The sequence below is a fragment of the Sinocyclocheilus anshuiensis genome, unplaced genomic scaffold, assembly GCF_001515605.1.
Source record: "Sinocyclocheilus anshuiensis isolate Anshui unplaced genomic scaffold, SAMN03320099.WGS_v1.1 scaffold916, whole genome shotgun sequence".
NCBI lineage: Eukaryota > Metazoa > Chordata > Actinopteri > Cypriniformes > Cyprinidae > Sinocyclocheilus > Sinocyclocheilus anshuiensis.
In genome coordinates this window covers 1,416,321-1,434,170 of record NW_015548264.1, presented here as the reverse complement: position 1 = coordinate 1,434,170, position 17,850 = coordinate 1,416,321, and the positions used below count along the sequence as shown (strand labels likewise).

At 37.4% G+C, this 17,850-nt stretch overlaps 1 protein-coding gene across 5 annotated transcripts in view; it reads left to right on the top strand.

Annotated features, from left to right (window-relative positions):
* Positions 1-9,055, top strand: part of LOC107655602 (LIM domain only protein 3) — a 49,129-nt gene extending 40,074 nt beyond the window's left edge. For all 5 annotated transcript variants that reach the window (XM_016443155.1, XM_016443151.1, XM_016443153.1 and 2 more), the window contains exon 4: positions 8,426-9,055. In XM_016443155.1, coding sequence (XP_016298641.1) covers positions 8,426-8,531 — 106 coding nt within the window. In that variant the 3' untranslated portion in view covers positions 8,532-9,055. The remainder of the gene's footprint in view (positions 1-8,425) is intronic.
* The last annotated feature ends 8,795 nt before the right edge of the window (positions 9,056-17,850 follow it).

The following is a 17,850-nucleotide window of genomic DNA, read 5'->3' as shown; positions in this document are numbered from 1 at the left end:
CAATTTAGTCAACCAATTAGTTTTCTAATGCACTGAAATTCATATAAGCAGCTTGTACAGTCTTGCATATAGCCAGATCTTCAGACAGAAGGTCTGGGAACCTTTGCCACTTAGAATGGCCAAAGCCCACCCAAGAGGCCGTATGACTGACAGGTAAAGCAACCAATCACGTTTCGTGCTGCGTCATGTTTATGGGCGTGAAAATGTCGCCACAATAACAGACCGGTGTGTAAAACTCTTGGACATATTTTAAAGATTCTATGCTGCGAACTTTACATTTTTCACATACTTTTGAAAATCCAGCGTTTAGTTGATCCTGTTAAGCGCTTATCATCACAGTCAGACTTTTAACTCCATGAGAGGGTTTGGCATCACGGCATCTTAAAGAACGCGACACACACGTCTCCCGGAAATCCTGTATAATTTAACCAATCCGATGACGACTTCGAAACTTCGAAGTGTTTCCAATTTTGAGTGCGATATGCATCAGACGTTCAGCCAGCGGTCCGTGGGCATGACGTCTGAGGTTGAGACTAGTACATGTCTAAATACGCATTAGGCCCAGTATACATATACAAATCACTTAAAGCAACACAGATCATAAAGAACTTCCTGCATCGGCTCTCCTATGGTCTAAACACTACCCGAGAGAGCACCGCATCAACAGTCTGATATGCAAATACCCCCCATTTGACCAAGAGAAAATTCATTTGTCAACAAGCTGACGAGACATTATCTCCACAGACACCCGCCACCCGACACGTCTCAGACACTTTGTTGTTCTGTCAGTGCCTTTTGAGAAAGGCTCGCAAATTTTGATGGACTCCTAAGAAAGAGAAAAGGACGGCGGGGCTTTTCATGACGCATCCGTCATTGTGACAGCTCGCCACATTACCCGTGTACAGCCTCAGTCCAGTGATGCTCTTTGATCAACATCAACACAAACAGCAAGTCTGTCTCAAGAGCCTTTGATGGAAGGAGATCTTTTAGTAAACACATTGCGCATTATTGTTTTCACTAGCCAGTTGGGCCTGATTTCATGTTTCCCATCTGTTTTGTTCTATGCACTTCGTGCTTGAATGAAAATGATGAATAAATCAGGGGTAAAATTACTCATTTTTGTAGTTCAAGGACTACCTGAAATCAAAAATAGTTTTATGGCTTATATTCCATGTTTCTTAATTTCCAGGCTGTCTGTATGCTAATATATTTCAAAACCTTGAACAAAATTAACTGTAATATTTACAGTCACAAATATTGATGACTCATCCTGCACTAAAAGATCTTTGTCCTATCAAATGCTCGCTAGAATAAAAATTCCCCGCCTCCTTTCCTTAAATAAGGATTGTTTTGTTATTTCCATTCCCTTTTTTTGTCTATTTCCCTTCTATCTACTTTCATATACATCCTACCCTGCTTTCTCCCTTCTCATCTCTCCTCTTCAAACAATATTAAAGAGGCCATGGCCTTTAAAAGAGCCATCTAATCCATCTTACAAAACGCTCTCCTCGCCATCAGTGACGTGTGACAGGCATTCTGATGCTTGGAGCAGGCTATCGGGTTGGTAGAGGTCACGCCGTATAATTATGCTTCTCCATGAGGGTCAGTAATGTCCCGACATTACCGTTTGATGCTTAAATGATTACAATCAAGCTTTTAATACAGCTGGGCCACCCCTCCTTTTCCCCACACACATCAGCTAGGCCATCATCTCCTACAGAGTCGTTTCATTAGTCAGGCCACACAAAAGCACCATTAAATACCGCCCGTGATTAGCTTGATTTCCACAAAGAGAGTGCTGAACTATGTCTGGCTTACGTATATGAAAACCAGAAACTTCTCCATAATATGGTAACGAATCATAAGTGTCAAATCTCTCACTTTTGAAGCATGTGACTGTTTGGCTTTTCCTGCCTTTAAAGAATGACTAGCATTTGACTGTGAATTTGACTCATTAGGACCAACTAAATCTATATGCCGTTTTTTACTGAACACGTCAGTGTTTTGAGTCTGAACGTAACGAGACTGATGAAAGGAAAATTGCAGTATATTAGTGTATTGCTGTCCAGGGCTGTCCTTAGCTGATGCGGGGCCCCCTCGGTCCGCTCAGTTTCGCGATTGCGTTTCCCCTCGGTCAGTTCACCACGGGGCCCCCTCAAAGCGCGGGGCCCAGTGCGACTGCACCAGTTGCACTGCCCAAAGGACGGCCCTGTTGCTGTCATTGTTCATAGTTTCTTTAAAGTAGTTTTGATAGGTCTTTATGATTCATTGGAGTCAATGAGTCGATTTGTTCAAAACACACAAAAAGACATTGTCGCCACCTACTGCTGTAACAACGTGACCTGTATAAAGAGCCCTTGAACAAATCAGTGATCAAATCTTTTTGGAGGATGGACTCGAAGGATTCATTGAGATGAATCAAAATCGCATTGACCTATTATATAGCAAGCTGTGCTCATACTTTTTGTTAAAAATGCTCATTTTTCACAATCTTATCACAACTGTGATGATTAAAATCAACTTCTGCCCAAATTACATTAGGGAAGCTTCATGTTGACTAATATTATTTTAGTATTATTTATATACTATTATATAATTTTTAAAATAATTTTTAAATTAAAAAAAATTATACATTTTTAAATAAAAATATTAAGCTTTTTATTTTTTTACAGTCGGTTTTAATCCTTTTTTTTATTTTTATTTTTACATTTTTTTATATTTAGTTTTTTTAATATTTCTACTTTTCAATTGTTTATATCTATCTATCTATCTATCTATCTATCTATCTATGGGATATATTATATTTAGATAGATTTATCTAAATATAATTCTATCTAAATATAATATATCCCATAGATAGATAGATAGATAGAACACCCTTTCATTCACAAACAAATGACTTTTATGAAAGGTTCTAGTGTATTAAAAATATAAAGAGCAACCTGCTTAGTACAGTTCACACTAGACTCTTATGAACTCTATTTTTTTTTCTTTCAGTAATTCAAAAACATACAAAGCCACCAGTGTAATCCGATTCACAAACAATTTCTCTCATGAACCGGTTCTTTCTAGTGAATCAAAGACATACAGAGCAAACAGTGTTGTTGGATTCACAAACAAATGACTCCTATGAACTAGTTATTTTTAGTGAATCAAAAACAGTGTAGTCCAGTTCACTAACAAATGACTAAGTGGAACCGGTTCCTACTAGTGAATCAAAAACATACTGATCAACCAGTGTAGTCCAGTTCACAAGGACCTAGATCTGTGATCTATCTATCTATCTATCTATCTATATATATATAATATATCCCATAGATAGATAGATAGATAGATAGATAGATGTGTTTTTGTATATCTAACTATATTATCTATATCTATATATCGATTAATAAACATTTTAAATTAAATTAATAAACAAGGATTTGTAATAGATTTATTTAACAATAACTGCTAATCACTGACTGAACACTGAACAGTACGTTCCAGACTTTTATGACATCAGACATGCTCTGTGTCATCCATAAAGTATCCCATCATTCTGTGCAGCCAGACTTAATCTGGAGTGATTATTCATGGGTTGGATATGATCTGTTCACCTGGTTTGAGGTTATATCCGCAGCTTGGTTAACAGGGATCAGGGCGACAGCCGCGGCGGTGAGCATGAGAGCAGTGTGTTTGTGTGGTTCTGAGACTCTAGCCGGCAGTTAGCCACAGATCAGCCCTGAAGGGACAGCTAATCGATGAGCCTGTCGTCCGCTCAGGCCTCATCAGCCAACCTCAGGAGTCCCAGTTCCCGGTGATGAGCCCGGGCCGCGGTGCTCTGAAGCCCCATGGGAGATCTGGAGAAGGCCGAGGCCTGGGTGGCAGGGCAGGGGGGTCACCGGTATGGGTCATTGTCCTTGTTGGAAAGTCTGGAAAGCCTGAGCCAAATTGGGCTGCACGTGCGTCAGGGACTGCGGTAACTAAACTACGCCACAGACGGCGGTCTCGTCCCCTCAGAGACGTCTGCAAACCTCAGTTCTAGACGTCATTCGTTAGAGGAAACCATGCGGTTGCATTGCAGACACTGCGGCAGATCTACTCTATTCTGTCGGATAATGTCTTGTTCACATCCGATGACGTTCACTTTCTTTCTCTCCGTCTATAAACCTCCCTCCGTGATTCATTTCCTCTCTCTTTTCCCTCACTCTTTCAAGTCCTCTGTCCTCCACTCAGCTCCAGCATGTTATTTCACAGAAGAGGAATGTTACTACTCTAGTTAACACAGACCTCAGAGGCAAATAGCTGACATACATCATTAAGTCCACTGCCTTGGAAGCCATCTTTTCTTTAACAAGATGGGTCTCAATAGACATATTCATCATTACTGTCACACCTGAGGAAAAGGAGAGAGGGAACGACGAAGAAATTAAAGAATGGGAATATAACCGAAAGACTAGAAGAATGTAAAGCTATTGTTAATTAAGAAAAATCGAGCTGTCAATCAATTAAAAATGTAACCGATTTAATTAGAAGGATATTCTGATTAATTCATAAGATAAAATTGCATTTAATTGCATATATCTATAAATGATTTGCTTCGAAAATTAAGAGAATTCAAAGACTTTGATTTAATTTCTTTTAATAATGTTATTTTTATTTTCTCAATCTTGAAAATATTATTTATTCATGAATTGTTGTAATGAAATAATATTTTTAAATTTATATAAATTATTAATTTATGAAAATCATTATTGTGACAGCCGAACACTTTTAATAGTCATTGAGGGGCCATTTACACTATTTTTTGGCATGTTTTTAAATCGTTTAATTAGTTCGGCAAAGGAAAGTTTCATATAGTCAGCTATAATTGCACAAAAACAAAGGGAAGACATTATGCAAAAAATAAGGTTGTACTTCTTAAATTGATCAAATGGTTGAAAAAAAAAACAGTACATTTTAAAAGAAGGTTCAATTTGTTAATGCATTAAGTATCATGAACATTTTTACAGCATTTATTAAACTAGGTTAATGTTAATTTCTAAATATACTATTGTTAATTCATACTCACAAAGAAAAAAAAACCGACCACACCAAAATCCAGTAAATCACAATAAATGCTGTAGAAGTAATTGTTAAATCATGATATTTAATGCATTAACTGATGTTAGCTAATTTAACCTTGTTGCAAAGAGTTACCAATTTAAAAAATATATATATATTTTAAATAATTACTTACAATGCTCTGCTAGTATTTTGTAAATGTAATTTACATAAAAAAATCCATTAAATGAATTACGTTCATTTTTATCACATTATTTTCTTTATAATTAATCACACTCAATTAATGTGATAAAATGGCAGCCTTAGAAAAAAATACATAAAAAGCCCCAAATTTATGGTCATACCCGATCAAACACTATATCAAATGCATTCACTTTTTTTCTCCTCCACTTGATGAGAAATACTAAAAAGCAATTAACGCAGTCTGAAGTTGAACTCATCTGGGATGAGAGATTGAAAGGGGAGGGCGAGGGGGACGCATCAAGCTAAGGGTAATGTAGGTGCTCGGAAACATGTGGCGATCGGTAATGACTGCATGAGCAGAAAAACGGAGGGCAGCGCAAGGGCATTTATTACCGCTACCTCTGATGGGCTGACTGCAATATCCTCGTCATAATTGGCACACAGATGTCACAAACGCTGTTGACATTTCACCAAGCAGAAACAATTTGGCGCTGCGAAACGGGGCGGCGACGAGGCTAAGAGGGAACAGAAAACACAGGCTGTAAATAAACACAGAGAGATCCTATTAGCCGAGAAAGCGAGAGAACGAACGAGCGAGATGGAGGTGCTCAGAAGAGGAGGTGGAGAGGGCCAGGATGTCAGAGAAGACAGACACTAATGGATTCCTGGCAAGAATGTGTCATTTAAACGGGACGTTTTTATTGGAGTGAATGACACCATTACATTAAGCACACCTCTGCTTTGTGTTAATCACCGTGTCAACAAGCGCGATTAATGGATATTACTTGTTGATACTTGGTCCAAACTAATGGCTGCGCCTTCCCGCTTGACATTGCCGTGTATAACGAATAAAAAAAAGTTTGCCGGAGTGTGTGTGCGAGGGAGGGAGGGAGGGAGGAAGGAAGCCGTTTACAAAGTATCCTAGCACTCGCTCATTGTATTCAACAATGGAAAGGGTAATGGCTCTTAGATCTTATTCGACCCCTCCTGAGGATGTTTGAAGGAATATTGTATGTTCAATACAAATTAGACATACTGTTGATAACCACAAAAATGAGTGTTCCCCCAATAAAAAAGCCAAAAAATTTTAGTCACAGTGAAGCACTGAGTTAAAAAAAATCTAATCTTTCGTGTAAAGATCCAATTTATAACATTGTTACCATGACAATGTACAGCCTAAAACTCTTAAATGACTTTAAAAATGATAATTTAACATCATTACAGGTCAAATAGTGCACGTCTTAACAAGAATTAATAAGTGCCTTTATATTTAGGTTCATATTTCTGCTTTTAAATCCGGCACAAATTCTTAGGTTACATTTTATTTTGATAGTCCACTTTAGACATTCTAGACAACTACGTGTCAACTAAATTTTCCATTACATGTCAACTAACTCTCATTAGAGTATTAGTAGACTGTTCGGTTACAGTTAATGTTAGTACAATAAGTTGACGTAGTTGCAAAGTTACTTACAGACAGTAGAAAGTCTGTTGGCGGACTATTGAAATAAAGTGTTAGCAGATATTAAGCAGACAGTCTAGTAATACTCTAATGAGTAGCATTTGACATGTAGGTGCAAAGTTACTTATAGTTAGTAGAATGTATAAAGTGGACTATCAATTGGCACCATTCACTTCCATTGTAAGTGCCTCACTGTAACCTCGATTTTTGCTTTTTTTAAAGAAAACAGTGGAAAACAAATTATTTTCTTATCCACAAAGCTCTCAAACAAAGTCGTTGTGTAACAGAAGTAGCGTTTCTTCCATATATAATATATTTCTTCAATATATATATATATACAGTATATATATATATATATATATATATAAAATAGACAAGCGAGCAAACGAGCAGAGAAAAAGGTACTCCTCTTAGAAAACATACAAATAAAGACAATTTTAGATGTTTAATTACTATTTGGAGCATTGGGATTGCTAGACGAGGGCTTAATGAACTCATTTTTGTAAAAAGCTGAAATTTGACCAAAATCGACATTTTTCACTTTTTTTGTCTATAGCTCAAAATTAGCCCGTGCGCATTCCAACTCAGTTTGACAGCACGGGTCACATATATATATATACAGTATATAGGGCTGGAACTTGGTTCAGACCACTGGTTTTGATTGGATGAAGGCAGATCTGAATGCAAGCTGGCAGTCGATTATAAGAAAGTGACAGTGTTTTGGCAAGGTACGAAACCTGTTACTGGGTCTTTAAAAATGTACTATATACCAGGTCCTTTAATGTACTTTCCTTTAATGTCCTTTAGGTCCCTTAATGTACTTATATGCACCCTTTAGGGATAAATAAGGTACAAAAGTGCACCTTTTAAAAAAAGGTACTGTCCCAGTGACAGCTTTTGTACCTTTTTTTCCTAAGTGTGTGCAGGCGAAATGATTGGAGACGTCTGGAACAAGTCACCAGAGAGAATGTCTATCAATTCACCAGTAAATCGAAGGATGATATTTAGAAAAATTATGAGGTCAAAACTAATTTTAAAAAATGAAACATGCATTGCTGGCCAATTCACAATAAGATCAATAACATGCATTTAGAAAATAGATTTTCCATTTCCATTTCTGACTTTAACTCGTAATGAACCCAGACTATTTCTTTAACATTTGCCTAACGTTGCATTCCCCAAACTAACTTTTAATTGTTAAAATGGGACCAGCAGACACGCAAACGCATCGTCTTTCTCCTCGTTCACAGGCGTCAGGGTTCGGTAGGGAACGCTGGCCAGTAGACATGAGCTCTCGCTGGCGCTCCGACCTTGTCGAACTCTCGCTGCGAGCAAGATAAGCGGCCCTCAGGACGGGTAAACACACTGAGCGCTCGCTCTCGCTCTCGTTCCCTCTCTGCTGCCTTCTTTGTCTCTCTCTTCTGCCTGACCAGCATAATCTTCTTTCCAAAAGGTCAAGTGAGACAGCGGCCCGTCAGGCAGCGCTAAAGCCTGCGCTCCATCTGTGGGGTATATTTATGAAACAGCTGCAGGTGGAGAAGATGCTAGGTGCACTCTGGAGATACTCTTTCCAGACCGAGCGACGTGTCCGCAGGATAACGTACGCTAATATTTGAGTGGGCGGGATGCGGCTCTGTGGGGAATCCTGCAAGTTTTGCTAGTAATGAGTCCTTCTGCGTCCCTCTCGAGTTACGTAAACGCCATGTTTCTGTTTCTCGTTTCGCCTCCATGCAGGTTCTGCGTTGGAGACAAGTTCTTCCTGAAGAACAACATGATCCTGTGCCAGACAGACTACGAGGAAGGACTGATGAAGGAGGGCTACGCGCCGCAGGTCCGCTGACCACCCCACGACCCCGCTGCTCGCAGGAGGGGAAAGAGCTGCGAGAGGACCTGAAGGGAACATGCAATCAGACATAAGAAGCACTAGTATCCTCTCCAGCCCCTGTCCCCATTACATTGTATATACGAAGAGCCCACATAAGGGACGGTGTACTGTACAGTTTAGCCATAGACGTTTTTGGTAAGTGGGAGAATGTTCGAAGACGGACCAAGACTGATGCTGCCTGACGGCCTTATGAAGACCAGAAATCTCAATGGCCCGACTTTTGTGAACTTTAACACACACAAACGTACAACCCCAAGTCCACATCGCAATTGCATTTCACTTGCTTTACAGGGTGAAGACCACATAGTAAAAAAAAAAAAATCCAGTATTTATTGGCGAATGAGAAGGACCCATGTCAACATAAGATCTCAGGTTGAATGGGTTTCCTCATTGTCCTTTCTATTTTTCGTTTTCATCGTGTCTTAATTGCGTTTCCAGCAACAAGCTATTTGGATAAACACAAACAGCCAATCAGAAGATATTTGATGTTTAATGTAGAGTTACGAGAACCAATGAGATTTCACAGTGGGCGGAGCTACCCAGCACAATGCTACAGATATAGAAATGAAATATCCTGGCTGTTAAGGACAACTTCGTGAAATGGCACCTTGTTAAGACATGGTGTTAGCTTTCTAACAGATCTTTGAGCTTCGACATCTTCAACATCAAGTGGTGTGATTTCATTAGTGACGTTTTGAAAAACTTCTCTCACCCTGTTTTATACCTAAAAGACCCTAGCTGTCAAACGCGAACACTTTGAACATTTGGGTTTGGCACGTGTGTAAACGATGGGTTTGTTACTTTCTTCACTGTATTTATTTAATAGGCTTTTCGTCATTGCGCGTAACTCAAGGTTCTGTTCCTGACATGTTTATACCTGAACTGAATCACCGCTCAGTCGCCAAGCATCTCCTCCAGACGTGACGAACGTCGCCTCGTATTTTTTTGTGTGGCCCATGTTGATCAGCTGACATAATCCTCTTTAAACACAATCAGGTCGCATAAACTGTAGGCATTACTGGAGCACGTGAATACCTGGTCGGAGGATTTGCCTTTACCGGGTTTTGTTTACTATCGACTCAAGGCGACATGCAAGAGCAAATCACTACTGTAGCCTACTACGTTGATACTCCTTTTACGGGCTATGATTACCTTTGGAAACCGAGGGCATAGCCTAGAGAAATTATGAGGACAAACTTCATTTGTATATGGTGGTTGTACATATTTAAAAAACCATATTCCTTTTTGCTTGCTATTGTATATGGATTTTCTTTTTATGTGTTATTCAGCATGAGATGTTTATTTTTAGGATGTGTACATACTGTACTGTAATCATTTTAAGCACAAATGTAATACAGTTTTATTGTGTTAGCACTGTGTGGTGGCTTTCTTTGTGTCCTCTTTGTTTTTTCACAAAAAGCATTTGCCACTTTCCACAAACAGGGTACAAAATAGAACATGAAATACTTTAGATTCTTTGGTTTGTTTTTCAACAAATGGTCAGCGGAAAGAGGTGCTCAAAAACAAAAAAAAACTAAAAAAAAAGTTGACTAAACTTAAAGAAATGTACAATTCTAAATTGAATTAAATTAAAAAAACAAAACAAAAAAAATGATTTTATTCATATAATTTATGTAATGGTTGATCTTGAGCTTCCGCAATGGGTCCAAATAATGTTACTGTTTTTATTTTTAGGATAAAATCAAGATGATCAAGACACCTGAGGTGGAACTGGTCAAAATCCCTATTTAAGGAGACATTATGCATTTAAAACTAGCTGATTTTCATGCTAGGTTACCTTCAGGTTAGATAATAGTTGATTAAAACATATGTAATAGTTCTCTAACAATAACAAATATGAAATTTACACCACTAAAAAAGTCAAGGTACACCAAAATTTTGGGAAAATGCCATTTGGAGAATAGATCCCTCTCTCTCTCTCTCTGTCTGTAAAGAAAGCCGATGGGCCGGTTTGCATACACTGTTATTTCTAAGAAGGAGTGTTTACTGAAGCAATTTGGGTTAAGTGCCTCACTCAAGGGCACAACTGTCGATGCCAAGCAGCCAGTGGTGAACCTTCGGGTCTCCACTCCATTAGCCTATCCACCAGACCATGCTGCACTTCCGGTTCTGTGATTGATCATAAGTGCAATTTGTCATCCATTTTGTTGTCACTGCCCCTCAAAAATTTCCACCCCTTTAGTCTGGGGAAAGGAAAAAAGGGTGAGAGAGAAAGAAATAGATCCACCAGTCCAGCTAAAAACAGCTGCGTGTTTAATAGGGAGGTGTTTTATCATAAAGGTAGTCACCAGGTCAAAATTAACCTTGATTTTGGCGATTAAGACCCTAAAACAAAGCAGAGGGCTCTTAGTTTACCCTGTAGGGGTTCATTTAGGCAATATGATGCAAGCAGAGTGCAGTTTTGAATATACTGAATATCGTGTAGAGATTCAGAACAACAGCACAGCTGCAAGTTTGAGATTCAGTAAATTTGTAAACAAGAACTTAATATTGATTGACTAAATAACTACATTAAATATTGTTTTTTTTAATTTTTTTATTACAGTTTAATTGTTGGATGTGATTTGGATCCAATCCTAAAATGTAATAAATAAATACATAAATATATTTTTAATCCGATTTCAATTTACGATCAGGTCTGTAAAGGTCAGGTCTTGATCTCCTGTTCTGTTTTACTGACAACTAAAAGACTAAACCGATGTGAGTCGGATTCATATGATAGTTTTTGCTTTATTACAAATAAAAAAAAAATACACTTGTATACTCTTATAAAAAAAATAACCACTACAAATCTCAATCGTCTCATATCATTGTGTGGCTGCTCTCTAAAACAAAAAATAAAATAAAATAAATGTGAATGTAAAATAAATGTGAATGAGAAATGTAATTGAAAAAAATCAACCACAAAATGATACAAGAGGCATAAAATCATAGCTATGAATCTAGGAAATCAGCTGCTTGAGACAATAATCGGATACATACGGTCATAATGCAAACATTTGATGAGAATTATGTATGCCAGACAGTTGTGTAATGAAAACTTGCAATATTGTCTGCCTATAAACCTATAGATGTATGTAAGGAAGGCCCACACTTGAGCTATTTAAAAACTTTTGTAGTTTGCTTTGCAAGCAAAGCCAGAATATTGCTTGAAGATCCTCTTCACTGTACAATTGAAACACTGAGATTAAAGTTCTCCATCTAATTAAGGAGGCTGTTTAAAGTAGCCTGTGAAGTTTGACAACAGCGGCACTCACATCACATTACAGCTTATAATAAGCAGACCAATTAAACTAATTGAATTTCTTTAGCCTGAACACAGAGGGAAAAATGTCTTTGATTAGACTCAAGCTGTTAAGTCCTTCCATAAAAGCAGAGACGGCTCTGAAACCTCGCTAGATAACAATCCACTCGAAGGGAACTGGAGCGATCTACTCCGCTAATTTACCATAATTGAAGTGTTTGAAGGAAGATTTAATGAAACCATACCGTTAGTGGTAACTGTGGTCATTGAAATATATATATATATATATATATATATATATATTTACACAACATAAGAACTATAGTGCAATACAATCATGCACAATACAATTTAGCAAAGTACCATACTGTTGAGTAATATCACATAGTTGGCTACAAAAGAAAAGGGTGAGCAACAAATGAATGTGTGCACACAGTTTGAGCACGCTTTGTATGGCACTACTTGCATGCTACATTATTTAAATAAAATTTTAATCATATTTCAGTTGTAGTTTGGGTCAGGTTTTGAAATTCAAATAAATAAATAGTAATCATATTTAACACGTTAAATGTAATTTGTATCAGTTCTTAAAATAAATTAATGAATAAATTAGGTCTTGAAATATAAATAATTAAACAAAATGAACAAAAACAAATACAAAATATACTAAATGTCATAAATAAACAAACAAACATTTTGATTGTATTTTAATTGTTGGATGTGGTTTGGATCAGATCTTGATATTCAATGAATGAATCAATGAATGAATGAATTAATGAAATCAGATTTCAATTGTTTGATGTGATTTGGATCAGTTCTTGAAATTCAATGAATGAATGAATGAATGAATGAAATCAGATTTCAGTTGTTAGTTATGGTTTTGATCCATTTTGATCTGCTGTTCAGACAACAAAAAACTAAACTGATTTGAGTCAGATGCACCAACAAGCTATTTTCTACCTATTTCAACAAAGTCAAAATAGATACAATAGCATCAAATTTGGGTTTTTGTTCCTCTGTCAGAACCCCTCACCTTGCATTGTTGTATTTCTATGTAAAAGGAGCTTTCATCACGTCTTCTTACTCAGAGAGAAAGAACACTCTGAAAGCACTGAGGGAGAGTCTTATTTAACACACTGTTATTGTTTTATCAGGGCTATTCACAGGATCGTTTGTTTAAGACCAATGCTCGACAAAAGAATAAAAGATAACGTGTGTATAGCGCAGAAACATCTCGTCTTCAAACCTCCAGCAAACAGCAAGCTGACTAAAGCAAAACGAATAATAAAATGCAAGATCCTTTCATAAAATAGTCATTAGGGGCATTTAGAAAGAGAATTAGCTGCCAGGGCATGTATCATTTGTGGCTCCCCCTCCACACCGCGGCTGACCGCCGAGTCTGAGCGGTGGCCGCTTTGCTCACACGGCTCTTCTCGTTTGGCAAACGGCTCCAGGGGCGAAAATAATGATCTGCATAGACATGCCAATGCTATCTGGACCAGATAACGCTGTCTTAATGACTCCTTATCCTTCGGCCTCTTCGTAGAGATGGGTGCCACAGCAAATATATTCCCGTCATTGGGTCATTAGCTCTTTATTGCACCGATAATGGACTTAAGAATTTTTGGTCCAATTCGAGTGTACGGTACCCAGCGGAAAACAGCCCTCGGATAGATTAGCCAACGGCTAGTACGGATGCTCAATGAGCTCTTTTCCCATTCCTGATTAGTGGATCATTAGCTGGTATTGGCTAAACACAATGACACTTTCTTACTCAAAAACAAAACCTGATAAAGACGTTGTAATAGGGTCTGGATAATGGTAATCACTGTACTCAGTGTATAAAACACATCCCTAATCACACTTAACATTCACAAATCTGGATTTTGCTAGCCTTTTTGTTCAGAGAAGCTGCAAAAATTTGTAAAATCTGATCTATGTAGATCCTTATATAAGAAAAGAGTGAGCAAAAATGAGGACACTGGCATGTTTGTCTATCCTGCTTAGTAAAAAACAGTTAGAAATGCTTTGATAGATCAAACGTTAATTAATAAATACAATTTCACTACAATATATGGTTTGTCTTTGTTCTTTATGGCGTGTCTCAGGTATTTGTACAAGAATAGGGCCTGTAGGGATGTTTATGTGAGAAATTAGCCTTTAGCATTGAATAGAAAGCTACAAACAATATCTTTTCTACCTCATTCCTGACTAGAATCGACATACAATCAGTAAAAGAAGGTGTTTTATACATAAAGCTGGATTTTAAAGTAAATTTGAGTAGTTAAACTAATGTAAACTGTCATGTCAACATTTAGCTTATGCTAAGCTAAATGCTATTTTTAACCTAAACATGAACGAATTCATTTAAATTGTCAACATTAAGCTAACTTAAGCTAAGCTAAAATGCTATTTTTAGCCTGAACATACACCTGTTACCAAGCACGATTTATTGAGTATATCAAGAAAATCGATATCAGATCATAAACATTTCTGTTAACTTATAGTAAGACATATGATAAGTATGCTTTTTGCCTTGTTTTACAGTTGAAAAATCCTTAAAACAAGATAAAATCACTTTTAAACAACACTAGCAGTGGTTTTCTTGTTGATTTAAATGAAAGTTCCACAAACAGATGGATAAACGAGTTTTATGTGAGGTTTTGCTTTTAAGACTCAATTTGAAAACGGATTTGAGTTATATGTGCTAAAACCAAATAATTTTTTATGTTCATTCTGAAACAAACCATATATCAGACGAGTCGTGTGATTCTGTTATCACTGCTTAAACCATTACCATAAAGATTAACACAACAATCTGTGCACATGGTACACAACCACAGGCCTGTCAGGGGTCCGTAATGAAGATACACACACCACAAAAAACTCAAGCTTGCACGCACATTCAAACATGCCTCTCCATCCTCGCGTCAATCTCAACTCCGCAGATGCACATAAGTGGCTCATCATACGCTGTTAGGCAGGAAGAATGCTAGTTATTTCACCTTAAATGTCACTGGCAATTTATTCCATGCGGCTCATTCAGCTGATCTGTGATCTGTTATTTAAAGAATGCAAGACGTGTTATCGACACAGACGGATCTGCAAAGGCGGCCTGCCATTATCAGTAATGTGCTCTGGATAGCACAGTGCCGACAAACGAACTGAGAGAGATTCAGAGTTCGCAGGCCCTGTGAAGTTCTCCCTTTTGATGTGGCACACTAACCTAAACCAGATGGACCAGGATTGGTCCACCAGGAAGGCCCAGCAGTGACACTGAAATGCACATGCCAGACAAATGGAGATATAAGGAAACACACCCATTCAAAGAGACATGTAAGTACAAAACAACAAGCCTATGTTAATGTATTTGGTCTTTGCAGAATAGATCTGCTATGCTGCTGCTAATTTTTGATTAGTAATATACATTGCTAAGAACTTCATTTGGACAACTTTAAAGGCAATTTTCTCAATATTTAGATTTTTTTGCGACCCTCAGTTTCCAGATTTTCAAATAGTTGTATCTCGGCCCAATATTGTCCTATCTTAACAAACAAACCATACATCAATGATATTTTTTATTCAGCTTTCAGATGTGATGAGATTATAAATCCCAATTTTAAAAAATTGACCCTTATGACTGGTTTTGTGGTCCAGGCAGGGTCACATTTATGAATAACCCCCATAGCAGATCTATACAGGTGGAGCTGGGGAAGGTGGAGGGTTTCTGAAGCGTGCTGCTACTGCTACAGCAAACACTAGCCAAGCATTTGAATGTTGAGCAGCAAGCTCATCAGCTACCAACACAGGAGAGAACCGATCAGCTGTGACGTGATGATGTCATTATGTCATACTGAGTTAGATCTATCGGACTGCGCCATCTAGTTTCATGCCAGAACTTCATCATCATTACTTCTGTCTATCATTAGTATGTCACTTTTCTATTTATGTATTTGTTATTTATTTTACTTTACACACCTTAGTGGCCCCCAGTTTAGTAAACCACAGACCAGGATGTACACCTCAGGTCAGCAAACATACATCACTGTGTTATTGCAGACCTTGAGTTATAAAGACCCAGATTTGTGGAATTTAAATGAAGATTGCATGTGATCCAGTCATGCAGAGCAGCGCTAATGGCTATTTCAGTGTCTTAGTTAACACCTTCTTTCAAGTACATCTACACAGCTGGAGCTGAGAACAGCTCTAGCCGTTTATGACGGGCTATTCCCATTTGACCTAATCTATACTAAATTAGAGAGATGATTGTATTCAGCAGGGGGTGCGAGACACGCGTAGCTCCTGACAACACCCTCACAAACCCTTTCAAAGCAAATATTTGAGATTATTCAAGGCAATTTTCTACCGTCCCTACCTCGAGCTTACGTACTCAGGACGGACGTAACGACTTGAAACATTTTATTTTGCCAGGCTGTAATGGCTGCGGCAACAGGGAGAGCTGAGCTCCGGGTTTTCTCAGCGGGTGATTTAAGAGTAATCAAACATTGCTGCACTGCTACGGGAACCGACTAAAGCCCGTTAAACTGAAGTCCGGTGAGATAAGAACAGCACTAACTCATCTCGAGCAACCTCAGAAACAAGCGCAAACCCTCCTCCGAGACTTATTTGCGGCAGATGGGCTTGTGATTTCTCCAGCACCCGATGAGCGATATGAGAAGAATGTTGATCTGTTAGGCATTAGCGCTCAAAGACCTGGGCCGGCGCATACGTGTGGCCTTGAGCGTCAAGCCGAAGCCTTCGCTGGATGAGAGCTTTATTTCAGGTGCATAATTGGACTCCTAGCTTTTATGGCCTCATTTACTGGAGGAGTGCTTGTGCACTACCACATCTGTGAAGGTTATGTTTGCACCCAAGGATTTCTGCACACTACTGCTGCGAGGAGCTGCGTAAACCAAATTCTACTACTAAGCATGGACTCGAATCACAAAAGCAGTCCTAACAAACACAATAAGCCAGAGGTTCTCGACTCTGGGCTCGCCAGAGCTGCAAGTCGTGAACTGTATCTGGCATATACTGTTTTTATTTCTCTGAGCTTGACTTAGCATAATAGACTATATAGAGCTATATATGAAATACACAGCTTCTCTTTAATTACATGAAAATGAGGCTAAATCGTGACCTAGATGAAAAGGAAAACTCAATGTAATAAGGCAGCAATAGGTGAAGGTTACCAAGTGCTCTAAAGCTACCTTTTGCTTTCAGAATTCAACAATTTATTTGTATTAAATCCAGATACTGATCAAATAGATATAATACAGCATATAATAGCAGAAATTAAATGAACGCTTGCAACTGTGAGGGACTGGTCACACAGGGCATGCTCTTGGATTCAAAATGCATGGGTTACTAGACATGATTTTCGAAAGATGAACAACACCTTACAAATGCAGTATAATGAAATTTATATGTAAATTTATCATTATTACTACATAAGATTCTGTGGGAGAAAAATGTCAGCATGATTTTATAGACGAGAATGCCTAACGTCAGTATTTAATAATAATAATAATAATAATAATAATAATAATAATACATTTTATCATTATTATTAAAATAAATTAACAAAAACAACTATTATTTTAATTTTTTTCTGAAATTTTCTGAATTTCTGAAATTATATATACACAATTACATAACATTCTAATAATAATAATAATAATAATAGTTATCATGTTAATATTATTTTTAAATATTGTTAAGAATAAATTAACAACAATAACAACACTAATAGTTATTTCATAATTATTTCATTGCACTTTTTTAATCAGTACTTAAGGAATAAGTACATTTATAATTATATATAAGACTCTGAGTGAGATAATACAAGATATTTGTGAGAAAAAAAATGTCTGCATGATTTCGTAGACAATAGACAAGAATGCCAAATGTCTGTATTACTATTAATTATATAATAATAATAATTATTATTATTATTATCGTCATTATTATTAATATTATTAGTATGTATATATAAAAATAAGTTAAATA